Below are 14,645 nucleotides of genomic sequence, written 5' to 3' on the forward strand. Positions count from 1 at the left end.
ACCAGCCCCTGCTGAAATAGTTTGCTGTCCCCTGACTTAGGTCTTCACAAGTTGTGGCGGGGAATGCATGTGTTGAAAGGGATGTTCAAATTCATTTGCTTGTAAAGATCTAACCAGCTCTCTTAGCCAGGGGCCTGTGTGCATTGCCGGTGCCCGGGGCAAGATAAGTGTTGCACCCCCTGGTGGACTGGGCAGCCATCAGTCCCTTCGCCCACCAGCATCTAACCAAGGGATTCTCTCCTTGCAAACTAGCCCCAACCTGGAAGCTGTCGTGGGACATTTTAGGACCAAATTTCCTCAGTGCCCTTGCTGTGACTTGTGTCTCTGACTTGGAAAAGTGAGTCCTCTTTTCCGAGGGTTAAAAAGCGGGTAGAATAGCAGCTTACTGTTTGCCAAAAAGGAGAAAATGCACAACCAAAGAAAGAGGTAAAAGAGTTGAAGAAAATCTATATATGCTACAGTATGTATAGCAGCAACTTTTAAAAGTCCTTGGTGATCCATTTTTCTATAGCAAAATCATCTGCAATGGACCTCCAGTCCCAGATTGAACACTTAGTTCTGCCTACAGAAGCCAGTTTCAATAACCTTTTTAAAATAAAAAATAAAAATTCATGGCATGTAGGCTCTCACAACAAATCCCCATTAGCTAAATTCAAAAAGAAACATGAACGGGTTGCATTTTAAACATTAATTTCAGGCAAATTCACTAAATTTGTAATGACAAATCAGGATGGAGAGGCTGGGAAGTGAGAAGTAATGAGACCAAGAATGTGTGGAAGTAGATGGGTTGCCACCTCACAAACATATTTGGATGAAGGATGGTATAGAAATTATTATTATTATTATTATTATTATTATTGTTGTTGTTATACAAATTTGCATGGAATTTGCATGTGCCATTTGAATCTACAGATGCAAATATAGAAATAATTATTATATGAATCTGGAGAAAGTAATCTGGAGACAGAGACTTAACAAGCCTCGGCAGTAGTAGTAGTAAGGTAAAGGGACCCCCTGATCATTAGGTCCAGTTGTGACCGACTCTGGGGTTGTGGCGCTCATCTCACTTTATTGGCCGAGGGAGCCGGCGTACAGCTTCCGGGTCATGTGGCCAGCATGGCTAAGCTGCTTCTGGTGAACCAGAGCAGTCTACTTGCACTTTGACGTGCTTTCAAACTGCTAGGTTGGCAGGAGCAGGGACCAAGGAACGGGAGCTCACCCCGTTGTGGGGATTCGAACCGCCGACCTTCTGATCGGCAAGCCTTAAGCTCTGCGGTTTAACCCACAGCACCACCTGTATCCATTAGTAATAGTAGTAGTAGTAGTAGTAGTAGTAGTAGTAGTAATAATTTATTATTTATACCCCACCCATCTGACTGGGTTTCCCCAGCCACTCTGGGCAGCTCCCAACAGAATATTAAAAACACAATCAAACATCAAACATTAAAAACTTCAGTTTTCTCCCATCCTTTGTCAGAGCAAGAGATTCACTTGGAGATATCTGGACTTGCCTCCTTTTCCATGGGAGTTTAAAAGCTATGGGGTGAGAGAATGAGCTAGGGTGGGTGATCCCACTAGGCAATCATAGGTGCACAGATGCCAACTCTATAGGGCACAATGTTGGGCACAACTCGGCGCCTCGGACTGAGTAAGTTTGGTTAGGCACCAACACCCACAGAAGCCAAATTGGGCAGAGCCGAATGCTTAAATTACACTTCCACTGTGTTATGTTATTTAGGGTACAGGCAGTTTTAATTAATTTCTGCGACAATTTAATACAAGGAGGCAGTGCAGCCTTCTGATCATGTAATTAATTTTACGTCAAATATGTCATATCATTCCAAATATATCATATAATCAAATTTCCCCAGTCTTGTTCTCTACCAACTTAAAAAGGCCTGTAATCTAATTAAGCCCTACAGTGCCTTCATTAATATATATATTTTTAGGTACTGGATCCCTGTTACACATTTTAAGGCTTATGAAAACAAAAGGCAGTGTTAACTGCATCCTTAGTCGCATGTTTACATCCAAGTCTAATGTTAGAGGCTGAAAAGACCTCAGATTTTGTAAATGATCTGCATGCTAGGAAGCCGCTAGCCATCCAGAAAATTAGTGACTCCAGACAATTTGTTGTAAGCCTGAAAGATACAAAGAATTGGCTTTTCTTTGAATAGCAATGGGATCTTTATTATAAAATGCTACTGGCATGACCAAAACACTGCAGAAATACTTACGATAATAAGCATGGAAAGTTCAAATGCTAAAATGTCAGTGTGGCACTAATAAACTCCTGCAAAAGGCCAACGTGACTGAAATTTGAGGAGATGGGAAAGAAAACATTCAGATGTTGATAAAAATTAGACTATGGGGAGCAGAGGTGAAAAATTTCTCCCATTTAATAATAATAATAATAATAATAATAATAATAATAATAATAATAATTTTACAATTTATACTCCATTCATCTGACTGGGTTGCCCCAGCCATTCTGGGCAGCTTCCAACACATACAGAGTTTAAGAAATGCGTTTTATACATGTCTGCCCTGTGATGTCTTAAAATGATATATCTAATATAATGCTAATAACATTAAACAGGTTAGGTCCATTAACTTCAATGGGCCAGATTCGACTAGCCAGGTGTGTTAGGGAAAGCTGCACAAGTGCTCTCACTAGCACAAGGGGGCTTCCTCTTTGTCTCTCCCCCCTCCTCCCAAAAGAGAGAGTCAGTGTAGTAGTTAGCGTCAGACTGGGATCTGGGAGACCAGAGTTCAAATCTCGACCTGGCATGTCGGGGGAGGGAAAGTGGCACCGTTCCATCTGCCAAGCCCAAATCTTTGCACTGATGCAATGACCAGAGGAGCATGGCGATGAATTCCTCCCAGTAGGTCTGCTCTGAGCAATTGTTCCTAGGTCTCCATTGCGCTGAATTAAATTCTCCTTCCCTTCCCACCCCCCACCAGGGCCCCAGTTTTGCTCCAGCCTCCCTGCAGATACCACTATGTACACCAGGGGGCGACAAGGTTTACCTCGCCTGGGCTGGTTCACTCCAGCAGAGATCCCTCCATGGGCCAGATCGCGCATGCGTCCATGATTTCCGGCATCTGCGCATGCACAGACATGATTTTTGGTGGCGCGGAAGTGAGTCCCTGAGCTGTGCTGCACCACTTTATCGCAGCGTGCAGGGACTCACCGAGCAAGCAGCTTGGTTCAGGTGCAGCTTGTGGCTGGTTAAACAACCCCCATTGGCTGCTTGTGGCCCATGGGCCTTAGGTTGCAGACCCCTGATGTAGGTAAAGGTAAAGGGACCCCTGACCATTAGGTCCAGTCGTGGCCGACGCTGGGGTTGCGGCACTCATCTCACTTTACTGGCCGAGGGAGCCGGCATACAGCTTTTGGGTCATGTGGCCAGCATGTGAGCCAGAGCAGTGCATGGAAATGTGGTTTACCTTCCCGCCGGAGCGGTACCTATTTATCTACTTGCACTTTGACGTGCTTTCAAACTGCTAGGTTGGCAGGAGCAGAGACTGAGCAATGGGAGTTCACCCCGTCGTGGGGATTCAAACCGCCGTCCTTCTGATCGACAAGTCCTAGGCTCTGTGGTTTAACCCACAGTGCCACCCGCGTCCCCGACCCCTGATGTACATATACATTAATTGCATTCACACATTAATGCCACATCTGGTTTGGCCCGAAGCGGTGTTCCATATATCTGTCATTTCAGCGGAGCTTTCCTATGGATTGTACTCCGAGGCCTTACATTTCCTCTCCCTGCCTCGCCATAGCAAGGATCCACATTTAATGCAGCATTCAAAGGGACTTTTAAGAAACAAGAACCAACAAGGAAATCGGAGAGGCACAAAGCAAGGACAGCGTAGAGATGCAGTTTTATTCGGCGACTGTCTGTAGCCAGAATGCATCTGCGAGCGCTTTCCCAGAGAACACCAAATTGACAGGGATAAAATAGATCCACATAATGCACTTGCTGAAAGCCCACCTCATAAATATTGGATTCTCCCCCTCCCCGTATCTCTAACTTTTTAAAATTTCTTTATGCAGTAAAGACAAGTGGGCTATCTGTACTGTATCCCGCCTTCGAGAAATAGATTGAATCAAATTCCCTTCAAATGCCTGCATATTATATTCAAACAGGATTGTTCAGGGGCGAGGCAGGACTTGGGATGACTGGACCAATTACTTGAAATGCAGATTTCAAAGATGGGCTCAGAGATTCCATTTGCTTTGATCCTACATTGCGGGCACCAGTGGATTTGCAAAGCAAACCCTCTCTTCTCCTGAGCAGTAGCAAATAAGCCGTCTACGTGGCACAGAATGAAAAGATCCGATCATAGCAACTGTATTTCTTCCTGTTACCAGTTCTGATTGCCGTGTGTACTTGTGGGGATAGAGTATATGCTTCACTCTGGCTTCTCCATCCTATTATTGCAAATAGCTCATTTATATTGCTCTATTTGGGGAAATGCTCCCATTTGATTTGTTTTTTTCCAGTGATGCTGCCTTAGCCTGGACATAAATGTTAACAGGGACAGTTTAGAAAGAAGTCATATTTAGAGACTCGGCCACCCAGTTACTTAAAGAGTTGAAGACTGTGAATATCCCTAGTTTTGAGTAAACATGCTTGGTTTTTGAATGATAGGGATTTTGTTAAGTAAAGTGGTACCTTGGGTTAAGAACTTACCGGTAATTCGTTCTGGAGGTCCGTTCTTAACCTGAAACTGTTCTTAACCTGAGGTACCACTTTAGCTAATGGGGCCTCCCACTGCTGCCGCGCTGCCACCACACGATTTCTGTTCTCATCCTGAAGCAAAGTTCTTAACCCGAGGTACTATTTCTGGGTTAGTGGAGTCTGTAACCTGAAGCGTCTGTAACCCGAGGTACCACTGTAATATCAATGAAGAGGGAGGAGGGGAAAAACACGGAGGGAATATGCAGCTGTCCCATATAGGGATCAAACCTACAGCCTTGCCTTATCAGCACCACGCTCTAGCCTACTGAGCTATCCAAGAGAACTTGCATGGGCCCAGGGGCATAGGTAGTTGCTCCAGCACCTGGAAAGGCTGTGGCAGGGTGATCTGTGCATGAGGGCATCGTGGCAAGCTGCCCACGGAGTCCGCCTGGCAGACGCAAGCCCCACGCTGCTGTTTCCGGCAGCGCGAGGCCCAAGCCACCACGTCACTTCCAGGAGAGACGCATGGCTCAGGCATGCTGTAGGCCAGCCCGCGCGGTAAGTGTGACCCCCTCACAGTGTGCCATTTTGTCATCTCCTCAGGAATGACACCCAGAGAGGATCACACACCCCCTTCCTACTCCCCTGCATGGGCCTAAAAGAATTGCTCCATTCAAGGGGCTGACTTGATCCATGCAGTGAAATTATAGGCAATCATGGAAAATCCTGAGAAGGGAAGTTTGTTGAAGGGTACTGGGAACTGTAGTTCTGTGAGGTCAGCACCCTTAACAGCACCTTTGTGATCTCTTTCAGCTTCTGCCTTCTGGAAGAAGGTACAGGGTTATAAAGAATAGGACTAGCTGCCCGAGAAACAGTTTCTATCCAAATGTGATTTTGGTTTTAAATGCAGTGTAAGGAGTCTCTGTGGGAGTATATTGTATTTAAAAATGGGATATCGGAGTTTTTAGGGGGCTAACCAGGTTGGGATAGCTGGGATAGCAGGCTTGTTGTTTTTTGGATGTCTTATTTTTTCAATTTCGTTGTTCTGTATGGGACAATGACAATAAAGAGTATCGTATCGTATCGTAACATACTATAGTTCTCAGGATCCTCCATGACTGTTAAAGTGGTATGATGCTTTAAATGTATGGTATGGATGTCACCTGTGGCTTCTCAGGAACATAGTCCTAGTTACAACTATATGGTGGTATAGTACCCAGGAAACAACTGAGGCCAACTCTAGGGAGCTTCCCAGTCAATAAACAATGACAACAGCTTCTGGGAGAGCTGTGTGTAAATGGCCCCTTGATACTGTCCACCCCATTTGTTCACTGAATTTCATTCTTCAGGTTTCTAGGGCTCAATCATAAGCACACTTGGGATACAAGCCCTGTTGAATTCAGTGAGACTTAGTTCCGCATAAGCTTGTTCAAGACTGAGCAGCAAATGATTTCGGTGACCCAGAAGGATGTGACTTTTGCCAGTAAACTTGACGGCACAAACTCGGGTCATTTTTGATCAGCTTATAAAGAGGACCATGGTGACAGCAATCATCTCTTTCCTTTGTGATTTCTAATGGTTAATACCCAAAGGCAGGAGTGCTGATCCAGCAGGATTCAATCAGTTTTTATGGTGTTTTTTGTGATTTTACAGTTGCTTTGGAGCCATTAGCTGCCTTGAGTTTCCACTGGGAAAGAAAGGCTAGCTATAAATGGGATGAAATAATTAAATGAACTAGCCATCTTTGCTAGGCTCGGTTGGTTGGATTCCATTGCCATGAAAGAACTGGTAGAAATACCTCTGATGATGTTCTCAGTATGCGCCTCTTGTATACATTCAGGCTTTGTGTAGAAACATTAGGCTGTATTTCTTGCATTTTGCAGACTTTTTGCCCCCCTCTTATATAATCTTTCCTCTATTCCCATTTGTGGGTGTGCAATAATGCTTCATGCATCTGATGAAGTGAGTTCTGGTCTAGTGAGGCATTTGTTTCAATAAAAGGCCACCCTGAACTCAGATACTGAGAAGTAAGTCTCACTGACCACAGTATGATTTACTTCTGCAAACATCTGCCTTGCTAGCTCTGTTGGTAGAACATGAGACTCTTAATCTTAGGGTTGTGGGTTCCAGCCCCATTTTGGGCGAAAGATTCCCATGTTGCAGGGGGTTGGACTAGAATCAGCCTTTCTCAACCTGTGGGTCCCCAGATGTTGTTGAACTAAAACTCCCATCACCCCTAGCTAGCAAGGCCAGAGCTCAGGGATTATGGGAGTTGTACTCCAACAACATCTGGGGACCCACAGGTTGAGAACCAATGGACTAGATTATCCTTGTCGTCTCTTCCAACTCTTCAATTCTATGATTCTATATGAATGGAATCAGTGTGCATATGTGAAACCTGAGAAGCAACCCTGGAAAAACCCCAACATTGGCAGGAGGCGAGGGGGCCAAGGCCCTCCAAGCAAGCCCAGCTTGCCCATGAGGTGGAGTGAGGCAGCCACCTTGGACATCAGAATGTCAAGGGATGGCCAACCTTGAAGGTTGGGTGGCCATCTGCCATGGATGGTTTAGCTGAGATTCCTGCATTGCAGAGGTTTGGAACAGGGGTGCCTTCCAATTCTCTGATTCTCCAATGGTAGGGTGCACAGCACCAGGGAAGTGGCTGCAGTTTCTGGGCTTTGGTGAGATCTCCTAGGCCTCTCATGAGATCTTGCCAGAACCCTGAAGCTGCAGCTGCCATGACCCTGGTAAGTTCAGTGGTGTTTTGCCTCAAGTGGTGAAATGGGGCAGGCCAGATTAAACAAAAAAGAAAGAAAGACGAATGTTGCAGTCGAAGCTAATCGATCAAGAAAAGCTACAGCAGTGATTGCACCACCTTCCTCGCTGTGCCCGGGGAAGCAAACTTTTCTTTTGGGGGGGGGGAGAGGAGCTGAGCCCAGAGCTAACCTCTTGAGAGAGGGGGAGGCAGAATTGAGATTGAGTGGGAAGAGGCAAACTCTGAACAAAGAACTTTTAGAGCCCTGTATGCCACTCCCCCTTATTTGACTATAATTGCGTGAGCCTTTAAAGGTGGTAAAGGGACCGCTGACCATTAAGTCCAGTCGTGGACGACTCTGGGGTTGTGGTGCTCATCTCACTTTACTGGCCAAGGGAGCCAGCATACAGCTTCCGGGTCATGTGGCCAGCATGACTAAGCCGCTTCTGGCGAAACCAGAGCAGCGCATGGAAACACCGTTCATCTTCCTGCCGGAGCGGTACCTATTTATCTACTTGCACTTTGATGTGCCTTCGAACTGCTTGGTTGGCAGGAGCAGGGACTGAGCAATGGGAACTCACCCTGTCGCAGGGATTCGAACCGCCGACCTTCTGATCTGCAAGCCCTAGGCTCTGTGGTTTAACCCACAGCACCTTTTAGTGCCCCTCAACAAGGTGCTGTCCAGGGCATGGGCGTAGCCAGGATTTTTGTTGGGGGGGGAGAACCTCAGATTTGTATTGATTTTTACTGATTGGGGGGGACAGTTGCCCCCCCCAGCTACGCCCATGGCCCAGGAGCAAATTCCATCATGGGCCCCCACATAGTACTAGGGTTGTCAGAGCTGCCTCCACTATTCTCCTCACCTCTGTTTATTATGCTACCTAGAGGCATGGGCCTAGCTAGGATTTATGTTGGCGGGGAGCAAGGACACCCACTTGTTATCATCCTCTAGCTTTGTCTAGCAGATTTGGAATGAAATATCTCAACAAAAGTTGTTCTAAATGACTTTCTTTTGATCCCAAGTGCTCAGAAAAATCTGTCACGAATCTTTCTACAACTTTTAGTTAAGTATCTTTATTTATTTACTTGATTCAGGGGGGGCAGTTGCCCCCCCCAGCTACACCCAAGCCTGGATCTGGTGGCATTTATTAGGGGAGCAGAGCACTGCCATCGCTGAAGACAGGCACTGAATCTTGGGAAGTCTAACATGGTGACCGCTTGCTGTGGAAGTGGATTGGCTTTCATAATACAGTGGTGCCTCGGGTTAAGTACTTAATTCGTTCCGGAGGTCCGTTCTTAACCTGAAACTGTTCTTAAGCTGAAGCACCACTTTAGCTAATGGGGCCTCCTGCTGCTGCCGCGCCGCTGGAGCCCGATTTTTGTTCTTATCCTGAAGCAAGTTCTTAACCTGAAGCACTATATCTTGGTTAGTGGAGTGTGTAACCTGAAGCCTATGTAACCCGAGGTACCACTGTAAATACCACTGGCCTAGAGCCCTTTGCCCCCCCCATTTGCTGGGAGTTGCCATTCAAACAGTGTCCTTGCACTGCATCATCATGGGGGGGGCAGGGCTTGGTCCAACCCCCAATATTTTATTCAAGTTGGCACCCTTGCATAGGCATAGCCAGGATTTATTTTAAGGGGGCAGGCTTTTTGTTACCGGGTGGCAGAACAGAGTTACCCGCGATGCAATTGGTCTGTTAGTTAAATATGTTTATTTATTTATTTGATTTAGGCCGACAGCTTCCCCCTGGTTATGCCTATGCACCCTTGTCTACCAGAACCCCTAGTTTTCCCCCACCCAACCCCCCCCCCAATTTCCCCGAGGAAAGAGAGAGCATCCTGTGGCTTATGGTTCTCAAGGAGTTTTGCAGTGAGAAATATTATGCAAAGTAGACGGAGCCCTGCAAGTGTATTTAAAGTGGGGGGGGGGGGAGGAGATCTCTATCATGCAGGCGCAGACTCCCCCCTCCCCCGGTGTAAACATGGGCGTTACCAGGATTTATGTTCCGGGAGGGGGGCAGGCAAACCTCAGTTAAGTCTTTCTATTGATTTACTCGCTGGGGAGGCGGGCGGGATGCAGCTGCAGTATAGCACAGTGGTACCTCGGGTTACAAACGCTTCAGGTTACATACGCTTCAGGTTACAGACTCCGCTAACCCAGAAATAGTGCTTCAGGTTAAGAACTTTGATTCAGGATGAGAACAGAAATCGGGCTCTGGCGGCGCGGCGGCAGCAGGAAGCCCCCTTAGCTAAAGTGGTGCTTCAGGTTAAGAACAGTTTCAGTTCAGAACGGACCTCCGGAACGAATTAAGTACTTAACCCGAGGTACCACTGTATAAAGCTGCTGGGTTAGAAAGGCAGCAAGGTTGGGCAACTGCAGGGCCCGGCAGCACCGAAAGCTCGTGGCTGATCCTGCTCACTGAGAAAGAGAAAGGGTCTTTGGCTCGGCTCGCTCGTCCGGCCTGGCGCGGCGCGCCTTTCGCCTTCTGTTCCACGTGTTGCTTGTTGTGGGCGCTACAGGTTTCCCACCTGTGCGTCTCGGCGCCGCGGCTGTCGGCGAGGCGGAGCCGCGGTCGGAGAAGTGACAGGCCAGCGCGGGCTCTGATAGGATCCCCGGTGGAAAACAGCGCCCAAGCTCGACCCCTTTCCCCCCAAACTCCGCCTCTCCTCCTCTCTCTCTTTCTCTTTCTCACGGCTGCCGCCGGCGGCTCGCTGGTAGGAAATAGTCGGGCGTGGAAGCTCGACGTGTCCGGAAAGGTGCGCGCTGGTCGGGCAGCTGCAGGCGCCTTTGCGCGCGGCGCTCTTTCTCGCCTCCAGACGGCCGCGGGGAGCGGGAGGGCACCATTATGCTGGACCCGTCGTCTAGCGAAGAGGAGTCGGACGAGGTGCTGGACGAAGACCGGCGGGAGGTGCTGGTGGTGGCGGCGGCGGCGGCCAGCTCCCCGCGCACCCTCCCTGCCGCGCACCGAGAGCCCGGGCGCCCGGGGAACCGCGGCGTTGGAGACGGCGGCAGTGGTGGCGCGTCTGGGCGCCCGGCGAGCCCCAGCCCTTCGGTGCGCAGCGAAGGCAGGGAAGAGCAAGAGCGGCTACAGAAGGAGGAGAGCGAGAAGCGGCTCCGGCTGCAGCTGTACGCCTTCATCGTGCGCTGCATCGCCTACCCGTTCAACGCCAAGCAGCCCACCGACATGGCCCGGCGGCAGCAGAAGGTGAGGCGCGCCGGGAGCGCAGCGCCAGCCGGACTGGACGCGCCGATGCTTCCCATTCCGCCCCTTCTGAGCGGCGGATGGTTTGGCTGGGGGGGGGGGGGGAGGTCCGGCGGGCGGGAGCACTTTCCCTTCCCAGCCACTTTCCCCTCCCACTTTCAGCCTCCCGAGCAGGAAACTGCAGGCATCGCATGCAACTGGTAGCGCGAGCCTCTGCTTGCAAATCGCCTGCATTGCAATGCGTGCCCGGAAGATCTCCACGCACCGAAGCGGTTCCCAATAACTTGTGGGTTCTGGGAGCCAGGATTTCTGTCGCGGGGGTCAATTACTCAGGCTTTATGTGTGTGTGGGGGGGGGGAGTGCAGGACACTCACCTGTCACCATCCTCTGTCTAGCAGACTCCCAATGCAACGTCTCACCAACAGTTGTTTTAAATTACTTTCTTTTTGACCTCAAGTGCTCAGAAAAATCTGTCAAAAATTGTCTGCAATTTCTACTTTTAGTTATTTTTTAAAATTTATTTACTTGATTAGAGGGGCAGCTGCCCCCTCTCCCCCTGCCCCTGCCCACGTCCATGTCTGAGAGTCGTTGAGGGGGAGAAGAGATTCACAGTGGGTCGCAGGATCTTCTCGGTTCTTCCACCTGGTCTTTCAGTAGATAGAGCTCCTCCCTCCTTTTCTTTCTGGCTGCAGTATGTTTTGTGTCAGTGGGTCACACGGCGCAGAGACCGGGAAGTAAACTCTTCCCCTGTGTGCTGAGAAATGCCTGTGCGCGCAGCTGCTGCCTGTTGGATGGCGTTGCCGCTCTTCCTTTGCTGCAACAGGTTGAGCCGCTCTTTCCTAGTTTTCGGGAGCCGGGAAGGGGGGTTGGGAAGCAGCTCTCCGAGCGCACGCAGCTCCCGGGCAGGCGCGCAGACAGACGGCTGGGTTGGTGGGGTCAAGTCTCGGCGGTCGCTTAACGCGGATTCCTCAAGAAACGTCAACTCTGCTGCTCTCTGTGGAGCCGGAAAGCCGGAAGGAAACGCTCCCTGCAGCGTAATCCTCGTGCAATTAAATGCGGGATATAGAAACATCGGAATCTGCTTTATAGCCAGACGCATACCGTTGGTATTGTTGACACAGGCAGTCAGTGGCTCTCAAGCCTTTCCTGGTTACGCCATGCCAGGGAAGGAAGCGAGGACCTTCTGTTCTGCCTGCAAAGCGTGTGATTTGAGCTATTGTCCCCCATCCCGCTGTGTTTAGTGGGGCACAGTTCCTAATAAGTATTTTTTGGACTGCAGTCTTTACATTTGCAGTCCTGTACCCACTTACCTAGGAGGCAGTCCCAGAGAATTGAATGGGGATGACATCCTAAGACATGTATAGGATTGCAGTTAGAGGTTAGGCTAGCACAGAACAAAATTTGGAGATATTACACTGGAAGGGTTGAACATTGGGGGACCGGGTGGATTGGTGCTGCTTGAATTCAGTAGGGCTTACTCTTGAGCAAGTTATTTATTCAGTGGCAGCCTAAGGGATTTATGTGCCTTTATTATAACAGCTTCACCAAGTTGCAACAACTCCCGTCAGCTGATACTTTGTTATAATATGGGCACAGTATTATCTCCAGTTGCCGAGACCGGCATTGTTTTCCTTCTACTTAAGCGTCTCTCTCTGTGCCTCTTGAAGGTGATACATGGTTTCCTTTGGAAAGCAGGTGATTGAAAGCCAGATGCTTAGGGGAAATAATAGAGTCGAAATTGCTTCAGGCAACAAGATACTGTATCCATTTTGCTTGGGTCCCCTGTGCAACTGTGTGTTAAGAGACCGTCGCCCAATGAAATGAAGCTATTGACACTCCAATAAAATGGAACAGAATTGTATCTGACTAGCCAAGCATTATTTAGGCATGAGCTTCTTCAAATGTAGCATCCTTTAGTTGCAAAAGGGAGTGGGACTGACTTCCTTGAAAGGTCTTTTATTTTATGCTGTCCCTGAACATAAACAATAACTTTTGAATGGTGCATTGCATGAGTACAGGGCTTCCTATCCCTAACATAGGTTCATCTTTCTCCTCATCCTCCTCTTCAGCTCCATTTCCTTGAGTTAAATTGGACCCCAGTTCTTTTTTAGGGCCAGATCTCTGTGTGAGATTAGCCTTCAGGTGAATGCTTTTAGACCACAGATTTGATGAGCTGATGAAAATTTCATGTCCAATCTGAACACCTTCTCTGGAAAGATCTGTGAGCAGGCTGTTAGGGGAACTGCTGGGTGTTAACGAGAGACCACATACCGTATTTTTCACCCTATAGGACGCACTTTCCCCCCTCCAAAAATGAAGGGGAAATCTGGGTGCATCCTATGGGGCGAATACAGGCTTTCACTGAAGCTTGGAGAGCGAGAGGGGTCGGTGCGCACCGACCCCTCTCGCTCTCCAGGCTTCAATGAAGACATCCACAGCCTAGGCAGCCCTGCGGGAGATCCCGCAAGGATGTCTAGGCTGCGTATAGCAGCCTGCTTCCTGGAGCGTCGGGGGCCCTGAAAGCAGAGCGCCCCTCACGCCGGGCATACATCCACAGTGTGGGGAGCCCTGCAGGAGTTCCCCGCAGGGCTCCCCACGCTGCAGATAGCAGCCTGCCGCCCGGCGGGCAGAGCACCCTGAAGCAGAGCACACCCCCCCCCCCCGCAGGGCAGACATCGGCCAGCCCCACAAGCTGGGGGGACAGCAGGGAGGCGCAGCGCCGCCATCCCGCTGTTCCTCGACCTGGTTTGTTTTCCCCGACCTGCTTTTGGGGGGGAAATAAAGGAAAAAAATTTTTTCCTTTATTTCCCCCCCAAAAAAACTAGGTGCGTCCTATGGGATGGAGCGTCCTATGGGACAAAAAATACGGTATTTTGTATACAGAATGAGTTCTCGGGTTCAAACCTTGGCCTCTCCGGATAAGGCTGCAAAAGACTCTTATTTGCATCTTCAGAGAGCTGCTTCCAGTTAGTGTAATCAGCATAGAGTGAGGTGTGTGTTTGTTGAGTGGGCAAAATGCTGTGCTTGATGGACCAATAGTCTTTCTCGGTCGAAGGCAACTAGATTCTTGCCAGCTCCTGGAGGTATCAGGAGAAGTTCAGAAGTATTTTCAGTCCTGGCATAGCATTTCCCACATTAATTCCTCCATCATAGTCTAAAATGGTGCCCATGAAGAGAAAACCTTGGTTTGGAGGGAGCCACTTAATGGTATTTTTCTCCATAACACCTACTAAATTGTCATTCGAGGCTTTATTACTTGGGGCAATGTGGTGTTATTCTCTTGAAAGTCTGGTGTGCTGCTACCAAGAGTTATGAAAGTACCTTGTTGTGACTCTTGTGATTACTGTACCAACTTATTGAAGGTTATTCACCAAAGCCAGACTAAACGTCTTTCCTTCTGCAGTGTTGGATGGCAGGTTGAGAGGAGTTCCCTACCAGGACAGACTTTGCTCGTGTGCTCAAGACATTGATTCCATAAAACATATTTTGTTGCACTGTGCAAAATATGAGCAAGCCAGGGCTGAACTGATACTACCCTTGCTGGTACCTTTCCCGGGAAAATCAGAGGCTCACTATGTCAGGTTCCTATTGGAAGACCGGATAAATGCTAGAACATTAGCAGTGGCAAAGTTTTTATCGGTGGTTGCAAGAACCAATGATCCCTATATTCTGAACAAAATGCTTGTTTAACCTGGAGGTAGGCTGTCTGAATTGTGTATTGCTTTGTAACGATTTGTTGGGTCTCTGGACCGTAATAAAGATTGTTGTTGTTGATTACTGTATGTCAGCGGTGTAATGGGGGACTCTTTTCTGCTTTGACTGGAGTTTCCCAAATTATACCTCAAAGTGACTACCTTGATAAGTAGTCATTTTTATTTTCTGCCCCACCAATACACTCCTCTTGATTTTGTGACAATTAATGTGCTTACTGAGGGTGGGAGAACAATGTGGAAAAACTGTAAGGTCAGTGGACAACATAGCTTGATGAAGACAACC

At 48.5% G+C, this 14,645-nt stretch overlaps 1 protein-coding gene across 13 annotated transcripts in view; it reads left to right on the top strand.

Moving 5' to 3' along the window:
• The first annotated feature begins 10,134 nt into the window (after nt 1-10,134).
• CADPS2 (calcium dependent secretion activator 2) overlaps nt 10,135-14,645 on the top strand; it is a 349,563-nt gene continuing 345,052 nt past the window's right edge. For all 13 annotated transcript variants that reach the window (XM_081928821.1, XM_081928827.1, XM_081928826.1 and 10 more), the window contains exon 1: nt 10,135-10,652. In XM_081928821.1, coding sequence (XP_081784947.1) covers nt 10,293-10,652 — 360 coding nt within the window. In that variant the 5' untranslated portion in view covers nt 10,135-10,292. The remainder of the gene's footprint in view (nt 10,653-14,645) is intronic.

Source organism: Podarcis melisellensis, assembly GCF_964234715.1.
Source record: "Podarcis melisellensis genome assembly, chromosome: 10".
In the NCBI taxonomy this organism is placed as follows: Eukaryota; Metazoa; Chordata; class Lepidosauria; order Squamata; family Lacertidae; genus Podarcis; species Podarcis melisellensis.